The 21,832-nt window shown below is 66.9% G+C and overlaps 2 protein-coding genes across 2 annotated transcripts; both read left to right on the forward strand.

Moving 5' to 3' along the window:
- Window positions 1-5,320: 5,320 nt before the first annotated feature.
- Window positions 5,321-6,943, forward strand: LOC125181660 (leucine-rich repeat transmembrane protein FLRT1-like). Its single transcript, XM_048056541.2, is given in 3 exon segments — window positions 5,321-6,621; window positions 6,623-6,657; window positions 6,660-6,943. Coding segments are annotated over 3 exon segments (1,596 nt in total). The 5' UTR covers window positions 5,321-5,344.
- Window positions 6,944-8,657: 1,714 nt separating this feature from the next.
- Window positions 8,658-21,235, forward strand: LOC136789255 (stress-induced-phosphoprotein 1-like). The gene is given in 15 exon segments (XM_066989287.1): window positions 8,658-8,964; window positions 12,314-12,522; window positions 12,601-12,742; window positions 14,950-15,091; window positions 16,212-16,312; window positions 16,315-16,379; window positions 16,451-16,577; window positions 16,647-16,749; window positions 16,869-16,989; window positions 17,075-17,171; window positions 17,249-17,373; window positions 18,164-18,200; window positions 18,327-18,430; window positions 18,532-18,704; window positions 20,976-21,235. Coding segments are annotated over 15 exon segments (1,911 nt in total). The 5' UTR covers window positions 8,658-8,672; the 3' UTR covers window positions 21,049-21,235.
- The last annotated feature ends 597 nt before the right edge of the window (window positions 21,236-21,832 follow it).

Consider the following 21,832-nt stretch of genomic DNA (forward strand, 5'->3'; position numbering starts at 1 on the left):
TGCTCCGCCTGCCACACGCGTGTGCAAGAGGGCACGCACGGGGGACAGCCCTCGTGCCAGGAGAGCTCTGCAAGACGTCCTCGTGCAAGATGTGGTCCTCGTGCAAGATGTGGTCCTCGTGCAAGACGTCCTTGTGTGAGCATGCCCTGCCCATGTGCAGTCCTTGCACACCTGTGCACAGCCCTTGCACACATGCCTCTGCCTCCCGGGACCCCCGACTGCCCCCCCCCAGCCCCAAAACTGCCCCCGGGAGCCCCCAGAGCGCCCCCCAGGGAGCAGAGGAGCAGCAGCCCTTGTGCAAGCACTCGTGCAAGCCCTGTGGGGCCCCGTGCACGCCCCTGCAGTGCCCCATGTGGACACGTGAGTCCTCGTGCAAGCCCTGCACAGCTCCTTGTGCAAGCCCTGTGCAAAGCCCTTGCAAGCCCAATGCAAGCCCCGTGCAAAGAAGATGAAAGCCCCGTGCAAACCCCGTGCAAAGCCCCGTGCAAGCCCCATGCAAAGGAGATGAAAGCCCCATGCAAGCCCCGTGCAAACTCTGCACAAACAGGCGCAAGTCACGTGCAAGCCCTGTGCAAACCCCGTGCAAAGGAGATGCAAGCCCCGTTCAAACCCTGCAAGCCCTGTGCACCCCTGCAAACCTTGTGCAAGCCTCGTGCAAAGCAGGTGCAAGCCCCGTGCAAAGAAGGTGCAAGCCCTGTGCAAACCCCGTGCAAAGGAGATGCAAGCGAGGGCATGCAAACGCCGTGCGAGCCCCACGCAAGCCTCGTGCAAAAGAGATGCAAGCCCTGTGCAAGCGCTGTGCAAACCCCGTGCAAAGGCGATGCAGCCCCCATGCAAGCCCCGTGCAAACCCCGTGCAAGCCCCGTGCAAAGGAGATGCAAACCCCGTGCAAAGCAGGTGCAAGCCCCGTGCAAGCCCCATGCAAAGGAGATGCAAACCCCGTGCAAAGCAGGTGCAAGCCCCGTGCAAAGGAGATGCAAGCCCCGTGCAAACCCCAATGCAACCCCCGTGCAAAGCAGGTGCAAGGCCCCGTGCAAACACCGTGCAAGCCCCGTGCAAGCCCCGTGCAAAGGAGATGCAAGCGCCGTGCAAGCCCCGTGCAAGCCCCGTGCAAGCCCTGTGCAAAGGAGATGCAAACCCCGTGCAAAGCAGGTGCAAGCCCCATGCAAAGGAGATGCAAGCGCCGTGCAAGCCCCGTGCAAACCCCAATGCAACCCCCGTGCAAAGCAGGTGCAAGCCCCGTGCAAACACCGTGCAAGCCCCGTGCAAGCCCCGTGCAAAGGAGATGCAAGCGCCGTGCAAGCCCCGTGCAAACCCCAATGCAGCCCCCGTGCAAAGCAGGTGCAAGCCCCGTGCAACCCCCGTGCAAAGCAGGTGCAAGCCCCGTGCACCCCCTTGCACCCCCCTTGCACCCCCCGTGCAAGCCCCGCCCCCCCCCGCCCCCCCCGCCCCCCGCCCGGTGCCGCTGCCCGTTGGGTGTTCCCCCCCCCATCCCCTCCCCTCCCCCTCCCTGCCCCCCTCCACACCCCCCCCCAGCCCCCAGGGCCCCCCCCCCCGGGCCTCCCCCCCCCCCCGGGCCCCCCCCGCGCACCGGGGAGGCGGCGCTGCCCCCCCCCCCTCCCCGCCCCGCCGCCTTCCCACGCCCGCAGCCGCCGCCGCCAGCACCGGGCCCGGACCGCGCCGCCCGGCCCCGAGCCCGGTAAAGGCCCCCCGGACCCCCCCCCCCCCCCAACCCCCGGACCCCCCCCCCCTCCACCTCCTCCCCCGCCTCCCATCGCCCCCCTCCTTCCTCCCCCCCCCCCCCCAGGAATGCTCCGGCCGCGGGGATGGACGGGAACCGGCCCCCCCCCCCGGTAGCATCGGGGACCCCCCCCCCCAGACCCCCCCCCCGGACCCCCCGGACCCCCCCCGGACCCCCCTGAGCCCCCCCCGCCCCCCCCCCAGTGATGCTCCAAGGACCCAGCGCCCCCCCCCCTTCCTCTACCCTTCCCCGCCCCCCCATCCCGGACCCCCCCGGACCCCCCCCTTCAGCCCCCCCCCCCACCGGTAGCCCCCCCCCCCCCCCCCCCCCCCCCCCCAGCACCGGGGGGACAGCAGGGCCCGCCCCCCCCCCGGCTCCAGCCACCGGAGAGCCCCCCAGGTCCCCCCTTGGACCCCCCCCCAGAAAAAAACAGCCCCCCCCCAAAAAAACCTTCAGGACCCCCCCCCAGAAAGGCCCAGGACCCCCCAGGACCCCCCCATCTCATAGGGATGCTCCAGGGAGCTGGGGGGGGGGCAGGGAAGGGACCCCCCCTCCAGGGTATGGGGGCTTTAATGGGGGGGGGCTGATATTAAGAGGGGGTCCTTATATTAAGGGGGGTCCTGAAACTGGGGGGGGTCCTTATATTGAGGGGGGTCCTGACATTGGAGGGGGTTCCCGAGATTGAGGGGGGTCCCCATATTAAGGGGGGGGGGTCCTGAAACTGAGGGGGGGGGGTCCTTATATTGAGGGGGTCCTGATATTGGGGGGGGGTTCCTATATTGGGGGAGGGTCCCGAGATTGGGGGGTCCTTATATTGGGGGGGGGTCCTGATATTAAGGGGAGGGTCCTGAGATTGGGGGGTCCTGAGATTGGGGGGGTCCCGTATTAAGGGGGGTCCTGACACTGAGGGGGGTCCCATTATTAAGGGGAGGGTCCTGACACTGGGGGGGGGTCCTGATATTGGGGGGGTCCCAAAATTAAGGAGAGGGTCCCAACATTGAGGGGGGGGGGGTCCCGACATTTGGGGGGGGGGTCCTGATATTGGGGGGTGGGCGCTGAGATGGGGGGGGGCAGGGAGGGCGTGCCTCAGTTTCCCCCCCCCCCCGTGAGTCCTCGTGCGAGGCTGCGGCTGACGCAAGGGGTCCCTGGGGGGGAGGGGGGGCACAAAGGCCCTGGGCTGGGGGGGGGGGAGATCCCTAACGAGCTGCTGCTAATTAGCACCTGCCCCCCCCCCCCCCTCACCCCACCAGGGGCCTCGCACGAGCGTCCTCGTGCAAAGTCACAGCCCCCCCCCCCTCCCGGGGGACGCTGGGCCGGGGGGGGTCTCGGGGGGCTCGTTAGTGCACGGGACGAGAGGTTCGTTAGCGCTGCTGCTAATTAGCCCCCCGGGGAAGGGAGCATGGGGCACTGGGGGGGGGGGGGGAGTGCAAGGCCGGGGCTGCGCGAGGGCACGCGTTGCACGAGGGCATGCGTGTTGCACGCGTTGCACGAGGACATGCGTTGCACGAGGGCGCACGTTGCACGAGGACACTCGTGTTGCGCAGGGGCATGCGTGTTGCACGAGGGTGTGCATTGCACAAGGGGCGCACGTCGCACGAGAGTGTGTGTTGCACAACGGCGGTTGTTGCACGTGTGACTGTTGCACGGGAATGGTGCTTGCACAAGCGTGTGTTGCACAAAGGCGTGCATTGCACGAGGGTGTTTTTTGCAGGATAATGGGTATTGCAGAGGGAGTGTGCATTGCACGAGGGAGCGTGTTGCACGAGGGCAGTTGTTGCATGACCGCAAGCGTCGCAGAGGGCTTGTGTAGCACGAGGGTGTGCATTGCACGAGGGAGGTTGCTGCGCGAGGGTGTGCATTGCACAAGAATGCATTGCACGAGGGTTTGCATTGCACAAGAGTGCGTTGCACAAGGGCGTGCTTTGCACAAGAGTGCACTGCACAAGGGTTTGCACTGCACAAGAGTGTGCTGCACAAGGGCGTGCTTTGCACAAGAGTGCACTGCACAAGGGTTTGCGCTGCACAAGAGTGTGCTGCACAAGGGTGCGCTTTGCACAATAATGTGCTGCACGAGGGCGTGCATTGCACGAGACTGTGTTGCACGAGGGTGTGCGTTGCACGGGAGTGCGTTGCACAAGGGTGTGCACTGCACAAGAGTGCGTTGCACAAGGGTGCGCATTGCACGATAGTGCTGCGCAAGCGTGCTCCTCGCACAAGGGTGGTTACTGCATGCAAGCGTCTGCACGAGCACGTGCATTGCACGAGCGTGGGTGTTGCACGAGGCCGTGCAAGCCCCGCCCTGTTCACACACACCCCTCCCCCCTCTACAGCGGCCCCGGCCCCCCCCGGCCCCCCCCGGGAGCGGCCGCGCGGCGCCGCCATGGGGCCCCGGAGCCGGTAGCGGGGCACGGGGACGGGGACGTCGCACGGGGACATCGCGCACCGGGAGCACCCTGAGGACCGAGGTAGGGGCTGCTGGGGGGGGGGGGCCCAATTATTGTGGGGGGGGGGGGCACCACTGGGGTCACCTTTTGTTGGGGGGGGGCCCTGGGGACACCTATGGGGGTGTTTGGGTCCCCAGGGGTCCTTAGGGTGACATCGGGGGGGCACCAGGACACCTGGGATGGGACGGGGGGGCACATTGGGGTGCACGGTATGGGGGGGGGCTGCCGGGTCCTGGGGGGAGGGGAGTGGCAATGGGGTCCCTTATTATGGGGGTGACAGTGGGGTCCCCTATAGTGAGGGGGTGATTTTGGGGTCCCATATTATGGGGGTGACATTGGGGTCCCGTATTATGGGGGTGGCACTGGGGGCCCCCATTATGGGGGGACATTGGGGTCCCCTGTAGTGAGGGGGGGGTGACGCTGAGGTCCCATCTTATGGGGGTGACAGTGGGGTCCCTTATTGTGGGGGCGACATCGGGGTCCCATATTATGGGGTGACACTGGGGTCCCCTAGGGTGGGGGGTCCCTTATGGTGGGGGTGACATCGGGGGTCTCATATTACGGGGTGACATTGGGGCCCCTTATTATGGGGGTGACATTGGGGTGCTTTATTATGGGGGTGACATTGGGGTCCTTTATTATGGGGGTGACATTGGGGTCCTGTATTACAGGGGTGACATTGGGGTCTCATATTACGGGGTGACATTGGGGTCCCTTATTATGGGGGTGACATTGGGGTCCTTTATTATGGGGGTGACATCGGGGTCCCTTATTATGGGGGTGACATTGGGGTCCTGTGTTACGGGGGTGACATTGGGGTCCCTTATTATGGGGATGATTTTGGGGTCCCGTATTAGGGGGTGACACTGGGTTCCCTTATTATGGGGGTGACGCTGGGGTCCCCTAGAGTGTGGGGGTGACGGTGGGGTCCCATATTACGGGGTAGCACTGGGGTCCCCTATTATGGGGACAACACCGGGGTCCCTACAGTGTGGGGGGGCGACGGTGGGGTCCCCTATGGTGGGGGTCCCTTAGAGTGCCCCCCTCCCAAAAACCCCTCCAGGAACCCGACGTGTGTCTACAGCTCGGGGTGGGGGGTGCCGCTCCCACCCCTTTTTCCCCCGCCCCCCTTTTCCCCTTTTTCCCTCCAGGCCCCCCCATGGCCCCCCTCCCCGCGGGGCCCCCCGGCCTGGGCGCTGGCTCTGCTGGCCTCCCTTTGGGGGGCTGCGCCCCTTGCCCCTCGGTGTGCCGCTGCGCCGGCGGGCGAGTCTACTGCAACGACCGGGGGCTGACGGCCGTCCCGGAGGGCCTCCCCCCGGGGGCCACCACCCTCTTCCTCCAAAACAACCGCATCGGCGACGCCGGCATCCCGCCGCGGCTGGGCCGCCTGCCGGCGCTGCGGGTGCTCTACCTCTACGCCAACGCCTTGGAGCAGCTCCCGGCCCACCTGCCGCCGGCGCTGCGCGAGCTGCACCTGCAGGACAACAACGTGCGGGGGCTCGGGCGGCGGGCCCTGGCCCGCGCCCCTCTCCTGGAGCGCCTGCACCTGGACGACAACTCGGTGTCGGCGGCGGGCATCGAGGAGGACGCCTTCGCCGAGAGCCGCCGCCTGCGCCTCCTCTTCCTCTCGCGCAACCACCTGAGCAGCGTGCCGCCGGGGCTGCCGCCGGCGCTGGAGGAGCTGCGGCTGGACGACAACCGCATCCACACCATCCCGCTGCGGGCCTTCGAGGGCCTGCCGGCCCTGCGGCGCCTGGTGCTGGACGGCAACCTGCTGGCCAACCAGCGGATGGCCGACGACACCTTCAGCCGCCTGCACAACCTCAGCGAGCTCTCGCTGGGCCGCAACGCCCTGGCGGCGCCGCCGGCCAACCTGCCCCGCGCCCGCCTGCGCCGCCTCTCGCTGGCGGCCAACGCCATCAGCCACGTGCCCGCCGGCGCCCTGGCGCGCATGAGGGCCCTCGAGCGCCTCGACCTCTCGGACAACAACCTCAGCACCCTGCCGCGGGGCCTCTTCGACGACCTGGGGAGCCTGAGCCACCTGGGGCTGCGCAACAACCCCTGGTTCTGCGGCTGCAACCTGGCCTGGCTGCGGGACTGGCTGCGGCGCCGGGCGCCGCCGGGGCTGGAGGTGCGGGGTTTGCTGTGCCAGGCGCCCGCCCGCCTGCGGGGGCTGCCGGTGGGGGAGCTGAGGGGGAGATGGACGCCTGCGGGACCCCCGCGCCGGGGGTGGCGGCGGCGTCGCCGGCGGGGGCCGCGGCGGTGCCGGGGGCGGCGGAGGCGCCGGGGGCTCGGGGGCATCGCCGGGGGCCGCGGCGGCGTCGCCGGGGCTGGCGGCGGGGCTCTGGGTGCAGTCGGCCCCCGGGGGGCCCTGAAGGTGCGATGGCCGCCGGCCCCCCCCGGCGCTTCCTTACGGCTCAGCTGGCTTCGGCCCGGGGGGCGCGGTGACCGAGACCCTGGTGCGAGGCGAGAGGGGGAGTACGTGGTGACGGCGCTGCAGCCCCACGCCGCTTACCGCGTCTGCCTCTCGGCCCTGGACGCCCCGGGGCGCCCCCGCTCTGCGCCCAAGCTCGGGCCGGGGGGACCCCGAGGGCCCCCCCGCCCCGTGCCAACCCCCGGGTTTGCCCCGGGCGGCGGCGGGGGAGCGGCGGCGGCGGCGGTTTTGGCCCTGGGGGTGCTGGGGGGTGCTGGCAGAGGAGGCGGAGGAGGAGGTGGGGGCGCGGGGGGCCCCCCCCCACGCACCGGGGGGGGCTGCTAAAATAGGGGGAGGCGGGGGGGGGCTGGCGCTGCGACCCCTCCGGGCCCCCCCGACGAGGGCGGCATCCGCACCGTCTTCCCCCCCCGCCGCCGCCGCCGCCGCCCCCCCCCGCCGCCGCCCCCCCCCGGGGCCAGGGGGCACCGGGGGGGGGGCGGGTGCCCCACGGCGGCGGCGGGGGGGTCGTGAAAGGGGGGGGGGAGGGGGGGCCTTGGCGCCCCCGCCCCCGCGTTTCGGGGACTGCCCCGCTTCGGGGACCCCCTTAGGGGATATCTGGGGACCCCCCCCCCCCAGTTTGGGGCGCGTTGGGGTCCCCCCCCTGCTTGGGACACATTTGGGGACCCCCCTCAAGGAACACTTTGGGGGCGTCCTCCTTTAGGGGACATTTTGGGGACCCCCCTTTTAGGGGACAATTTGGGGACCTTCCCATTAAGGAACACTTTGGGCCCCCCGTTTAGGGGACATTTTGGGGACCCCCCCTTAAGGAACCCTTTGGGGCCCCCCCTTTGGGGGACAATTTGGGGCCCCCCTTTAGGGGACATTTTGGGGACCCCCCCCTTTAGGGGACAATTCGGGCCCCCCCCTTAAGGAACACTTAGGGGACCCCCTTTTAGGGGATATTTTGGGGACCCCCCCTTAAGGGGCATTTTGGGGGGGGGTCCCATAAGGATGCTTTGCCCCCCCCCATTGGGGTCCCCCACGAGGACACTTTGGGCCCTCCCCCTTTGTGGCCCCCCCTTGGGGACCCCCACGCCCCCCCCCCCCCCACTTCAAGGACATTTGGGGCTGCCCCCCACCCCGCCAAGGACATTTGTGGGGTCCTCCCCCCAACCTCCCTTTTTGGGGCAGTTTGACTTTTTTTAAGCAGCTTTTGGGTTGATTTTAGTTTTTTTTCGACGCCGCTTTGGGGGTAAAAAGGCGGATTTTGGTGCGGGGCTGGGGGGGGGGACACACACAGGACAGGCCCCCCCCCGAACCAGATCCGCGCCTACCAAAGTGCCCCCCCCCCCCGAGGTGCCTTCACCCCCCCCCCCCCCAGGGGCCGGCGGGGAAATTTTGGGGCGAAAAGGACGAAAATGGGCAAAAGCGCCCCGAGGGGCCGGGCCCCCCCCCCAAATAAAAGCGGCGGCTCCTTTTCCCTGCGGTGCCTCCTTCCTGGGCTATTGGGGGGGGGGGGGCACACGCGCGTGCAAGGGGGTGTGAAGGCAGGGGGCGGGGCTTGCACGAGGGGCGGGGCTTGCACAATTGGGGGGGTGCACGAGGGGCGGGGGGGGTCCGTAGGTTTTTGGGGATGGGTCTTGGGGGGGGGGGGGGGGGCGGGGGGGGCGGACACGGGGGGGGGGGCACAGTTGTGTTACACGAGGGGTCACGTGACGGTCATGTGATGGTCACGTGACACCCCCCCCATCCTGCCCCCCCAAAAAAGGGGCAGGGAAGGCCCGGGCGGGGGGGGAGAGACACCTTTAAATCCCCCCCCCCCCCCCCCGTGTGCAAGCCCCCCTGGCGGGCAAGCCCCGCCCCCCTGGTGCAAGCCCCGCCCCCTCGTGCAAGCCCCGCCCCCGTTGGGCTCAAGCCCCGCCCCTTGTTTAAGCCCCGCCCCCCTCCCCGAGGCCGCCCCGCCGCGGGGCGGCGCCCTCGCGCCCCAGCCCCGCCCCCCTCCCTTCTGATTGGCACCGCTCGCAGCCAATGGGAGGGGTGGAAAATTCCAGAAGGCCAGGCAGGGCTCTCGCCAATGGGGCGGCGAGCCGCCGCCCGCCGCGGCCAATCAGCGCGCGGGGCGGGCCTTCGCCGCCGGCTTCCGGCGAGGAGGCGGGGCGCGGAGGGGCGGGCGCCGCTCCCGGGCTCAGCCAATGGCGGGGCGCGCTCCTCGGCGGCGGCCAATGGGAGGGCGCGTGGGCGCGGGCGGGCGGGGCCGGCGGCCAATGGGCGGCGGGGGGCGGGGCGCGAGGCTTCTAGCAGCTTCCAGAAGGCGGCGCGAGGCGGCGGGCGCGGAGCGGAGCGGAACCGGCGCCGCCATGGAGGAGGTGGGGGCGGGGGGCGTCCGAGGGGGCCCTGGGGGGCTCTGGGGACCCTGGGGCGGCTCTGGGGGGCTGCGAGGCGCTCTGAGGAGTCCTGAGGGGGCTGCGGGGGTTCTGGGGGGCTTCGGGGGGTCTTGAGGGGCCTGGGGGGTTCTGAGGGGGTCTTGAGGGCTTCGGGGCGTCCTGACGGGATTCTGGGGTCCTGGGGCGGTTCTGAGGGGGCCTGGGGGGCTTCGGGGGGCTCCGAGGGGTCGTGAGGAAGCCGGGGGAAGGCTTCGGGGGGTCCTGAAGGGGTCCTTGGGGCTCCGGGGGGCTCTAGGGGTCCTGAGGTGGCTGTGAGGGGTCCTGAGAGGGCTGGGGGGCCTGAGGGGGACGTGGGGGTCCTGGGGTGGCTCTGGGGGGCTTCGGGGGTTCTGAGGGGCCCGGGGGGAGGTTCCGAGGGGGCCTGGAGGGCTTCAGGGGGTCCTAAGGGGGCTCTGGGGGTCCAGGGGCGTCTCTGAGGGTGGCTGGGGGCTTCGGAGGGTCCTGAGGGGGCTTTGGGGGTCCTGGGGTGGTTCTGGGGGGCTCCGGGGCGTTCTGAGGGGCCCTGGGGGCTTCGGGGGGGGGCTTCGGGGGCCATGGGGGTTCTGGAAGGGCTTCGGGGGCTACTAAGGGGCCTTAAAGAAGCAGTGGGGCTCTCCGCGGATCCTGGGGGGCCCTGAGGGGGCCTGGGGGGCTTAGAGGGGTCCTGGGGCGGTTCTGGGGGGATCTGGAGGTTTTGAGGCGGATCTGAGGGGCCTTCGGGGGGTCCTGAGGGGGCTCCGGGGGTCTTGGGACGGCCCGGGGGGCGTTCGAGGGGTCTTGAGGGATCCTAAGAAGGTCCTGGGGGGTCTTTGGGGGTCCGGGGGGGGGGGGGTCTGAGGGGCTGGGGGCGGCTTTGGGGGCTTCTGAGGGGGCTTCCGGGGTCCTGCGGCCAGGCAGTGGGGCAGGGAGGGATCGGAGGGGTCCGGGAGGAGGGGGTTTGGGGTCCTAGAACGGGTCTGGGGGTGTCCCGAGGGGGTTTTGGGGTCCCAGAACGGGTTTGAGGGGGTTTGGGGTCCTAGAACGGGTCTGGGGGTGTCCTGAGGCGGGTCTGGGGTCTTGGTGGGCTTTGTAAAGGGGTCCTGGGGAGGTTCGGGGTCCCAGAGTGGATCTGGGGGGCCTGGGGGCTGCTGAAAAGGGTCCTGGGGGGGGGGGGTTGGGGGCCACAGAGCGGGGCTGGGGGGTTTGAGGGGTCTGGGGGTGTTGTGGGGGGTCCTGAAGGGGGTCCTGAGGCGTCTGGGGTCCCTGAGTGGGGCCGGGGGTTGTTGGGGGCACTGGGAGGGTCCCTCCCCGTGCCTTACGTTTACGCTGCGTTTTTCTTGGTTTTCACCATTTTTTCCCCATATTTCTGTTTTTCCCCGCTCCTCATCCTCGCTGCCTCCTCTTCCTCACCTCGCCGTCGGCCTGCTCCTTTTCCCAATCCTCTCCCTGGGCTCTTTCCCCTTTATTTTATTTTTCCTTTTCTGCCATTTTTCATTCTGTTTTTCTCTGTTTTTTTTTCTATTTCATCACTTTTTATTTTGCTTTTTCTCCTTTTTTTTTAACTTTTTATATTTTTTTTTATTATTTTTATTTCATTGTTCTTTACGTGGTTTTCATCTTTGCTTCTTATTTTTCTTTTTCATTTCATTTTTCTCCCCCATTTAATATTTCTCCCCATACTCTTCCTCACTCCTTTTCCTTTTTCCACGTCCTTCCTCATCTTTTCCCTCACCTCATGCTCTTCATTCTCCCTTCTTTTTTCTTCCTCACCGTCTCTCTATACTCTTCCTCACTCCCTGCACCTCCCCACGCCCTTCCTCACCTCCTCCCTCACCCTGCTCTCTTCATCCTCATCCCCTCCTCTTCCTCCTCACCTCCTCCTTGTCCCCATACTCTTCCTCACTCCTTTTTGTCTTCTTATGGTGCCCTTCCTCACTTCCCCATGCTCTTCATCCTCATCCCCTCCTCTTCTCCCCATTACTCTTTCTCCCCATACTCTTCCTTATTCCTTCTTCCACTTCCCCGTGCCCTTCCTCGCTCACTCCTCTTCTTCCTCGCTTGCTTCTCTTCTTCCTCCCCTCCTCCTTCCTCCCATACTCTTGTTCATTCCTTCCACCTCCCCATGCCCTTCCTCACCTCCTCCCTCACCCTGTGCTCTTCATCCTCCCTTCTTCTTCCTCACTTTCTCCCCATTCTCTTCCTCGCTTCTTGCTCATCTCCTTCCTCATCTTGTTCTCTTCCTCCCCTTTTCTCAATACTCTTCCTCACTCCTTTTACTTCCTCACGCCCTTCCTCACCTCCTCCCTCACCTTGCGTTCTTCATTCTCGCTTTCCTTTTCTTCCTCATTTTCTGCTCATACTCTTCCTCACTCCATCTTCTACCTCCTCATGCTCTTCCTCTCCTCCTCCTTCACCCTGTGCTCTTCATGCTTACTCCATGCTCTTCTTCCTCCCCTTCTTTCCATACTCTTCCTCGCTCATTTTACTTTCTTATGCCCTTCCTCCTCTCCTTCCTCACTCTGCTCTCTTCATCCTCACTCCTTCCTCCTCTTCCTCGCCTTTTCCCCATCCTCTTCCTCACTCCATCTTTCCCCTCCCCGTGCTCTTCCTCACCTCCTCTCTCACCCTGTCCTCTTCATCCTCGTTTCCTCGCCTGTTGCTTTTTCCCATCCTCTTCCTCACTCCTTCCTCCCCTCCTCCCTCACCCTGTGCTCTTTTCATCCCCACTCCCTCCTCTTCCTCTTCCTCCCTATCCTCTCCCCATCCTCTTCCTCACTGCCCTTCCTCCCCCCTCACCCTGCCCTCTTCATCCCCACTCCCTCCTCTTCTTCCTCCCCTTCTCCCCATCTCTTCCTCATTCCTTCCTCCCCTTCCTCATCCTCCCTCACCCTGTCCTCTTCATCCCCACTCCTTCCTCCTCTTCCTCACTCCATCTTCCCCCTCACCGTGCTCTTCCTCACTCCTCCTCTCTCACCCTGTCCTCTTCATCGTTTCCTCACTCCTTCCTCCCCTCCTCCCTCACCCTGCCCTCTTCATTCTCACTCCCTCCTCTTCTTCCTCCCCTTCTCCCCATCTCTTCCTCACTCCTCCCTCCCCTCCTCCCTCACCCTGTACTCTTCATCCCCACTCCTCCTCTTCCTCCTCCCCTTCTCCCCATCCCCTTCCTCCCCTCCTCCCTCACCCTGCCCTCTTCATCCTCACTCCCTCCTCTTCTTCCTCCTTCTCCCCATCCTCTTCCTCGCTCCTCCCTCCCCTTCCTCCTTCCCCCCTCCTCCTCCTCCCCTTCCTCCTCCTCCTCCTCCTCCCCCGCCAGGCGCAGGCGCTGAAGGAGCGGGGCAACCGGGCGCTGGCGGCGGGGACATCGGGGGGCCGTGCGGCACTACACGGCCGCCATCGCCCTGGACGGCCGCAACCACGTCCTCTACAGCAACCGCGCCGGCCGCCTACGCGCGCCAGGGCGACTACGGCCGGGCGCTGGCCGACGCCTGCCGCACCGTCGAGCTGCGCCCCGACTGGGCCAAGGTGAGCCCGTTTTGGGGGTTTCGGGGGTTTGGGGGTTTCGGGGGGGGTTTTTGTAACGCCGGTGTCGCCCCCGCGCAGGGCTACTCGCGCAAGGCGGCGGCGCTGGAGTTCCTGAACCGCTTCGAGGAGGCCAAGGCCACGTACGAGGAGGGGCTGAAGCACGAGCCGGGCAACGCGCAGCTGCGCGAGGGGCTGCACAACATGGAGGCCAGGCTGGCCGGTGAGGGGGCTGGGGGGCTCGGGGAGGGGCTATGGGGGGTTCTGGGGGGGGGTTGGGGGGTCCTGGAGTGGGGCCGGGGCACCCTGAGGGGGTTTCGGGGGTCCTGGAGTGGGGGTGGGGGGTTCTGAGGGGGTTTGGGGGTCCTGGAGTGGGGGGGGGACCCTGAGGGGGTTTGGGGTCCTGGAGTGGGGCTGGGGGCACCCTGAGGGGGTTTGGGGGTCCTAGAGCAGGGCTGGGGGGTTCTGAGGGGGTTTGGGGTCCTAGAGCAGGGCTGGGGGGGTTCTGAGGGGGTTTGGGGAGTCCTGGAGTGGGGGTGGGGGTTCTGAGGGGGTTTGGGGGTCCTGGAGTGGGGGTGGGGGGTTCTGAGGGGGTTTGGGGGTCCTGGAGTGGGGCCGGGGCACCCTGAGGGGATTTCGGGGTTCTAGAGCGAGGCTGGGGGGTTCTGAGGGTGTTTGGGGGTCCTAGAGCGGGGCTGGGGGCACCCTGAGGGGGTTTGGGGAGTCCTGGAGTGGAGGTGGGGGGTTCTGAGGGGGTTTGGGGGGTCCTGGAGTGGAGGTGGGGGGTTCTGAGGGAGTTTGGGGGCCCTGGAGTGGGGCTGGGGGGGGTTCTCAGGGGGTTTGGGGGTTCTGGAGTGGGGCTGGGGGGTTCTGGGGAGTCTTGGGGGTCCTGGAGTGGGGGGGGCTGGAAGGGGTTTGGGAAGTCATGGAGTGGGGGTGGGGGTGTTCTGGGGGGGTTTGGGGGTCGTGGAGTGGGGCTGGGGGCATCCTGAGGGGATTTCGGGGTTCTAGAGTGGGGGTGGGGGCACCCTGAGGGGGTTTGGGGGCCCTGGAGTGGGGTTTGGGGGTCCCATTGTGGGGCTGGGGGTGTCCTGAGGGGGTTTTGGGGTTCTAGAGAGGGGTTGGGGGTGTTCTGAGGGGGTTTGGGGGGTCCCGTTGTGGGGCTGGGGGCACCCTGAGGGGTCTGGGGGTGCCATTGTGGGGTTGGGGGGGTTCTGAGGGGGTTTGGGGGGAGGTCCTGGAGTGGGTCCCAAAATGGGGTTTCCCGAGGGGGTTTTGGGGTCCCATCAGAGGGCTTGGGGGGGTTCTGAGTGGATTTCGGGGTCCCATTGTGGGGTTGGGGGCACCCGAGGATGTTTGCGGGTTCTGGGTGGATTTTGGGGTTCCTGAGGGGGTTTGGAGGTCCTAGAGTAGGGATGGGGGTGTCCTGAGGGGCTTTGGGGGTCCTGGAATGGGGCTGGGGGCGTCCTGAGCAGGTCTGGGGGTCCTAGAATGGGACGGGGGGGGTTCTGAGACGGTTTGGGGGTCCCAGAGCGGGATTGGGGGGTTCCCTGAGGGGTTTTGGGGTGCTAGAGTGGGCTGGGGGGGGGTTGGGGGTCGCAGAGTGGGTCTGGGGGCACCCTGAGGGGGTTTTGGGGTCCCAGAGCGGGTCAGAGGGAACTTTGGGACACCTTAGGGTTCTAGAATGAGGCTGGGGGCTCCGTGAGGAGCTTTGGGGGGTCCCAGAGCGGGGTTTTGGGGGGGGTCCCAAAATGGGGTTTTGGGGGGGGGGGGGGAGGTCCCAGGGCCAAGTTTTGGGGTCCCAAAATGGGGTTTTGAGGTCCCAGAGCGGGGTTTTGGGGGGGGGGTCCTAGAGTCCCAGCAGCAGGGTTTTGGGGTCCCAAATGAGGTTTTTGGGGGTCCCAGAGCGGGGTTTTGGGTCCCAAAATAGGGTTTTGAGGGGGTCCCAGGGCAGGGTTTTGGGTCCTGAAATGAGGTTTTGGGGTCTCAGAGTGGGGTTTTGGGGTCCCAAAATGGGGTTTTGGGAAGGTTCCAGAGTGGGGTTTTGAGGTCCCTGAATGAGGTTTTGGGGTCATCCCAGAGCAGGGTTTTGGGTCCCAAAATGGGATTTTGGGGAGGTCCCAGAGCAGGGTTTTGGGGGGGGGGGTCCTAGGGCGGGGTTTTGGGGTCCCAAATGAGGTTTTGGGGGGTCCCGGGGCAGGGTTTTGGGGTCCCAAAATGAGGTTTTTGGGGGGTCCCAGAGCGGGGTTTTGGGTTCCAAAATGAGGTTTTGGGGAGGTCCCAGGGAAGGGTTTTGGGGTCCCAAAATGAGGTTTTGGGGTCCCAGAGCGGGGCTGACGGATCCTGAACGGAGGACTCCGGTCCCAGAGTGGGATCTGTTGGGGGGTTTTGGGGGTCCCGTCCCCTGATGTGCCCCCCCGTGCCCCCCAGAGCGGAAGCTGCTGAACCCCTTCAGCGTGCCCAACCTGTACGCCAAGCTGGAGGCGGACCCCCGGACGCGGGCGCTGCTGGGGGACCCCAGCTACCGGGAGCTGCTGGAGCAGCTGCGCACCCAGCCCGCCGAGCTCGGCACGTGCGTGGGGGGCCGGAGAGAGGGAGCTGGGGGGTTGGGGGGCCGGGGGGGGTTTGGGGGCGTTCGGGGGGAGTTGGGGGGTGTTGGGGGGGTATTGGGGGGTGTTTGGATGGGGGTTGGGGGATTCGGGGGCGTTCGGGGGGAATCGGGGCGGGGGTGGTTGGGGCGGGGGGGGTTGGGGGGAGTTGGGGTTGTTTGGATGGGGTTTGGGGGAGTTGGGGGGTGGTTGGGGGGATTTGGGGGCATTTGGGGGGGGGTTTGGGGGCGTTCGGGGGTGAGTTGGGGGATTGGGGGAGTTGCGGTGGCATTGGGGGGGATTAGGGGAGTTGGGGGGGGATTGGGGGGGTTTTGGGGGTGTTCGGTGGGGGATTGGGGGAGTTGGAGTGGCAGTGGGGGGGCGTTGGGGGGGGATTGGGGGAGTTGGGGGGTATTGGGGGGATTTGGGGAGTTGGGGTGGGGTTTGGGGGGCATTGGGGGGGTTTAGAGGAGATTTGGGGGATTTGGGGCCGTTGGGGAGTGTTAGGGGGAGTTTGGGGGGTGGATTGGGGGGAATTGGGGGTGGGTTTGGATGGGGTTTGGGGGGATTGGGGGGAGTTGGGGTGGGGTTGGGGGAGTTGGGGTGGGGTTAGGGTGGGAGCTGGGGGTGTTAGGGGATGATTTGGGGTGCTATGGTGGCGTTGGAGGGGAACTGGGGGTGTTAGGGTGGGGTTTGGGGGGATTGGGGGTTAGGATGGGGTTTGGGGGAGATTTTGGGGGCTGGGGGGAGTTGGGGTAGGATTTGGGGCAGGTTTTTGGGGGGTTTTGCTAAGTTTTGTGGTGCCAAGGAGGAGCTGGGGCAGGTTTTGGGGGGGTTGGGGCAGGTTTTGGGGGTGCCAAGGGGGATTTGGGGTGGGTTTGGGGGGATTTGGGGTAGGTTTGGGGGGATTAACACGGAATTTGGAACAGTTTTGGGGCTGTTGACGTGGGGTTTGGGGCAGGTTTTTGGGGCTGGGCTGCCGCGGTGGGGATCGGCCCCCTCCCCGAGACCCCGAGCAGTCTGGGGGGGGTGCCGGAGGGGGTGTGCCGCAGGACCCGAGGGGGTTTTTGGGGGGTCCCACCCACATTTCCCCCCACCCCCCAGGAAGCTGCAGGACCCGCGGGTGATGACGACGCTGAGCGTGCTGCTGGGGGTGGACCTGAGCGGGGCCGAGGAAGAGGAGGAAGCCATGTCCCCCCCGCCCCCCGCAGCCCCCGGCCCGACCCGCGCCCCGAACCCATGCAGCAGGACCTCCCGGAGAACAAGAAGCAGGTCAGGACCCCCCAAAATCCCCCAAATTAATTTGGGGGGGGGGGCTGCGTACCCACCGCCCCCACCCGCAGGCGCAGCAGGAGAAGGAGCAGGGCAACGCCGCCTACAAGCGCAAGGACTTCGCCGCCGCCCTGGCGCACTACGACCGCGCCCAGGAGCTGGACCCCACCAACATGACCTACATCACCAACCAGGCGGGTGAGTGCCGCCCCGGGGGGGCTTTGGGACCCCAAATCCCCCCCACACCCTAATTTCCCCCCCCCGCAGCCGTTTATTTCGAGAAGGGCGACTACGACCGGTGCCGCGAGCTGTGCGAGAAGGCCATCGAGGTGGGCAGGGAGAACAGAGAGGACTACAGGCAGATCGCTAAGTGAGTGGGGAGCCCTCTGCTTTTTTTTTTTTTTAACGAGGCGGGGGGGCGTTTTTGGAGACCCTCGGCACCCCCAAAACGTCGCCGTGCCCCCACCCCACCCCCCCCCCCAACCGCAGGGCGTACGCCCGCATCGGCAACTCGTACTTCAAGGAGGAGCGCTACAAGGACGCCGTCCACTTCTACAACAAGTCCCTGGCCGAGCACCGCACGCCCGACGTGCTCAAGAAGTGCCAGCAGGTACCCCTGGGGGTCTCGGGGGCTTGGGGGGGGGTTAAATAGGGCGCGGGCCCCCCCTCGAACCCCCCTTCCTCGCGTCGTGCAGGCGGAGAAGATCCTAAAGGAGCAGGAGCGGCTGGCGTACATCGACCCCGACCTGGCGCTGGAGGAGAAGAACAAGGGTAACGAATGCTTCCAGAAAGGTGAGTTGGGGGGGTTTTGGGGGCCGGGGGTCCCCAAAACGCAGGGCTGACCCCTGGTGTCCCCCCCTCACCCCCAGGGGATTATCCCCGCGCCATGAAGCACTACAGCGAGGCGATCCGGCGCAACCCGCACGACGCCAAGCTGTACAGCAACCGCGCCGCCTGCTACACCAAGCTGCTCGAGTTCCCCCTGGCGCTGAAGGTGGGGGGCGCCGGGGGGGGTTTGGGGGTGCTGGGGGTGCCGGGGGGCTGGGGGGCACCACGAGCTCCTTTTGGGGGGCTTCGGGGGTCACCCAAGGGGTCTGGGGGCCTGGTTTGGGGGGTTTGGGGGTCATCCAAAGGGTTTGGGGATGTGTTTTGGGATTCAGGGGTCACCCAAGGGGTCTGAGGACCTGGTTTTGGGGTTCAGGAGTCACCCAAGGAGTTTGGGGGCCTGGTTTGGGGGCTTTGGGGGTCATCCAAAGGGTTTGGGGATGTGTTTTGGGGTTTGGGGGTCTGAGGACCTGGTTTTGGGGTTTGGGGGTCACCCAAAGGGGTCTGAGGACCTGGTTTGGGGGTTCAGGGGTCACACAAGGGGTTTGGGGGTGTGTTTTGGGGTTCGGGGGTCACCCACGGGGGTCTGAGGGCCTGGTTTTGGGGTGCAGGGGTCACCCAAGGGGGTCTGAGGACCTGGTTTTGGGGTCCAGGGGTCACCCAAGGGGGTCTGAGGACCTGGTTTGGGGGTTCAGGGGTCACCCAAGGGGGTCTGAGGGCCTGGTTTTGGGGTTCAGGGGTCACCCAAGGGGTTTGGGGATGTGTTTTGGGGTTCAGCTCAGGGTCTTGGGGTGCCCTTGGCCACTCTGGGCTCACCCTAGCAGGTGCCTGAGGGCTTTGATGCCCCCCACGAATTTTTGGGGTGCCCCCCACGAATTTTTGGGGTGCCCCCATGAAATTCTGGGGTGCCCCCCACGATTTTTGCGGTGCCCCCCCCCATTTTTCCCTCCCTCCCCCAGGACTGCGAGGAATGCATCCGCCTGGAGCCCACCTTCAGTGAGTTGCACCCTGGGTTGGGGGGGGGCGGGGGTTGAGCTGGAGTGAGTGCGTGTGGGGGGGCTTATCCAGCCGGGGGGGGCTTTTTGGGGTGCTGACCCCCCCAATTTACGTGCCCCCCCCCAGTCAAGGGCTACACCCGCAAGGCGGCGGCGCTGGAGGCGATGAAGGACTACAGCAAAGCCATGGACGTCTACCAGCGCGCCCTCGACCTCGACGCCGCCTGTAAGGTGAGACCCCCTGCCCCCAGCCCCGGGGACCCCCCAAATTGTCCCGGGGGGGCTTGACGGTGACCCCCCCGTCGTTTTTATGCCCGTTTCCCCCCCCCCAGGAGGCCGCCGAGGGCTACCAGCGCTGCCTGCTGGCCCAGTACAACCGCAACGACAACCCCGAGGAGGTGAAGCGGCGCGCCATGGCCGACCCCGAGGTGCAGCAGATCATGAGCGACCCCGCCATGCGCCTCATCCTCGAGCAGATGCAGAAGGACCCCCAGGCCCTCAGCGAGTGAGTGCGGACCCCCCGCCCCCCCTGCGCCCCCCGGGGGTCCCCACGTGTCCCCAAAGTGTCACACCAGGGTCCCCGGGTGGCCCTGAGGCGGCACCGGGTGGCCCCGGTGCTCCACGGGGTGCCCCACGCTGTGCTCTGGTTGTCCTGGTGTTGCTCGGAGCTGGTGGGGGTTGTGGGGAGGGTCCCCAGAATCTCGTGGGGTGCCCCTGGGGGTCCCCAAAGTGTCCCCCCATGTCCCCGAGGTGTCACAGGGGTCCCCGAGGTGGCCCTGAGGTGTCACAGGGGGTCCCCAGTGCTCCACAGGGTGCCCCACACTGTGCTCTGGTTGTCCTGGTGTTGCTCGGAGCTGGTGGGGGGTCGTGGGGAGGGTCCCCAGAACCTCGTGGGGTGTCACAGGGGGTCCCCAAAGTGTCCCTGGGTGTCCCCAAGGTGTCACCAGGGGTCCCCAAAGTGTCCCCACATGTCCCCGAGGTGTCACAGGGTGTTACTGGGTGTCCCCGGTGCTCCACAGGGTGCCCCACACTGTGCTCTGGTTGTCCTGGTGTTGCTTGGAGCTGCTGGGGGTTGTGGGGAGGGTCCCCAGAACCTCTTGGGGTGTCCCTGGGGGTCCCCAAGGTGTCACCAAGGGTCCCCAAAGTGTCCCCACACGTCCCCGAGGTGTCACAGGGGGTCCCTGAGGTGTCACAGGGGGTCCCCAGTGCTCCATGGGGTGCCCCACGCTGTGCTCTGGTCGTCCTGGTGTTGCTCGGAGCTGGTGGGGGGTGGTGGGGAGGGTCCCCAGAACCTCGTGGGGTGCCCCTGGGGGTCCCCAAAGTGTCCCCCAACGTCCCTGAGGTGTCACAGGGGGTCCCTGAGGTGTCACAGGGGGTCCCCAGTGGTCCATGGGGTGCCCCACGCTGTGCTTTGGTCACGCTGCTGTTGCTTGGAGGTGGTGGGGAGGGTCCCCAGAATCTCGTGGGGTGTCCCTGGGGGTCCCCAAGGTGTCACCAGGGGTCCCCAGAGTGTCCCCACGGGGCTCTGAGGTGTCACAGGGGGTACCTGAGGTGTCACAGGGGGGCCCTAGGGTGTCCCTGAGGTGTCACAGGGTGTCCCCAGTGCTCCACGGGGTGCCCTACGCTGTGCTCTGGTCATGCTGGTGTTGCTCGGAGCTGGTGGGGGGTCGTGGGGAGGGTCCCCAGAACCTCGTGGGGCGCCCCTGGGGGTCCCCAAGGTGTCACCAGAGGTCCCCAAAGTGTCCCCACATGTCCCTGAGGTGTCACAGGGGTCCCCGAGGTGTCACAGGCGGGTCCCCAGTGGTCCATGGGGGTTGTCGTGCTGTGCTCTGGTTGTCCTGGTGTTGCTCAGAGCTGCTGGGGGGTCATGGAGAGGGTCCCCAGAACCTCGTGGGGTGTCACAGGGGGTCCCCAAAGTGTCCCCACATGTCCCCGAGGTGTCACAGGGGGTCCCCAGGTGTCCCCAAAGTGTCACACCGGGGTCCCCAGGTGGCCCCGAGGCGGCACCGGGTGGCCCCGCCGGTGCTCCACGGGGGGCCACGGTGGTGTTGCTTTGAGGTGGTGGGGAGGGTCCCCAGAACATTTTGGGGTGCCCCTGGGGGTCCCCAAAGTGTCCCCATGTGTCCCTGAGGTGTCACAGGGGGTCCCCGAGGTGTCACAGGGTGTTACTGGGTGGCCCCGGTGCTCCACGGGGTGCCCCACGCTGTGCTCTGGCCATACTGGTGTTGCTCAGAGCTGGTTGGGGGTCATGGGGAGGGTCCCCAGAACCTCGTGGGGCACCCCTGGGCGTCCCCAAGGTGTCACCAAGGGTCCCCAAAGTGTCCCCACATGTCCCCGAGGTGTCACAGGGGGTCCCCGAGGTGCCACAGGGGGTCCCCAAGGTGTCCCCGTGTGTCCCCAGTGCCCCACGCTGCGCTCTGGTCACCCTGGCGTTGCCCGCAGCTGCTTCGGGGGGGTCGTGGGGAGGGTCCCCCAAACCTCGTGGAGGTGTCCCCAGGGTGTCCCAGCATGTCCCTGGGGTGTCACCGGGTGCCCCCAGCACCTTGTGGGGGCCCCCCAGGGTCCCCAACATGTCACCGGGTCCCCAGCCACCCCCCCCATAACACCCACGCTTGTCCCCCTGCCCTGCTGTTGCGTGAAGTCCCGGGGTCCCTGAGGCCCCTCCCCGTCACCACCTCCCTTGGGGCCACGAGGGGGGCGGGGGGGGGGGGTCTGGGGGCATGGGGGGGTGCCCGGGGGTCCCCGTGCCCCCCCCCAACCTTCTTGTCCCCCCCAGGCACCTCAAGAACCCCGTCATCGCCCAGAAGATCCAGAAGCTGATGGACGTTGGGCTGATTGCCATCCGGTGATGTCACCGACCCCGTGTCCCCCCCCGACACCCCCTGGGGACCCCCCCCTTTAAAATTTAAGGGGGGGGGGCGTTGGAGGGCCCTGCTCGCCTCCCACCCCCCCCCTGCCCCGGGGGGGGGGGAAGCAGGGACCCCCCCCACACACATCGCGAGGCCGTGGGGACACCGGAGATGCTGCAGCCCCGTGGGGGGGGCGGAGAGTGGCCGGGGGTCTCAGGGTACCCCCAGAGGGTGTTTGGGGTCCCTGGGGGGGGGGGGGTCGTGGGGTGCTGCCCCCCCACCGCCCCCCCCCCCACTCAAATTGTCTCGGTTTTGGGTCGCCGCGGCCCCAATAAAGAGCGGAGCAGTTGCCCAGGCCCAGCCTCTTGTGGGGCGAGGGGGGGGGGGATTTGGGGGCGGGGGGGGGCAGGCACCGTGGTCAAATGGGGGGGGGCACGGGGGGGGGGTAAAAAGGGGGTGCTTGGGTTTTGGGGGGGGATGGGTCTATTTTTGGGGGGGGGATTTTGGGATGCTGCAGGGGGGTAATGGGGTTTAATGGTGGGGGGCGCCGCTATCGTGGGACCTATTCTGATCGGGGGGATTTTGGGGGGGGGGACAACACGCATCCAAATCCTGCCTTTTTTTGGGGGGGGTCCCCAAATTGGGGCCGTGGCTCCCAAAGCGGGGCCTTGGCTTCCGCTTCCTGCCCGGCCCCGGAAGGCTGTGCCCCCCCCCCTCGATTTTGGGGACAAAAAGGACCCTAAATTTTTTTTGGGGGGGGGTCACCCTGAATGTAACGGTTACA

The sequence above is a fragment of the Anser cygnoides genome, unplaced genomic scaffold (assembly GCF_040182565.1).
Source record: "Anser cygnoides isolate HZ-2024a breed goose unplaced genomic scaffold, Taihu_goose_T2T_genome scaffold_43_1, whole genome shotgun sequence".
In the NCBI taxonomy this organism is placed as follows: domain Eukaryota; kingdom Metazoa; phylum Chordata; class Aves; order Anseriformes; family Anatidae; genus Anser; species Anser cygnoides.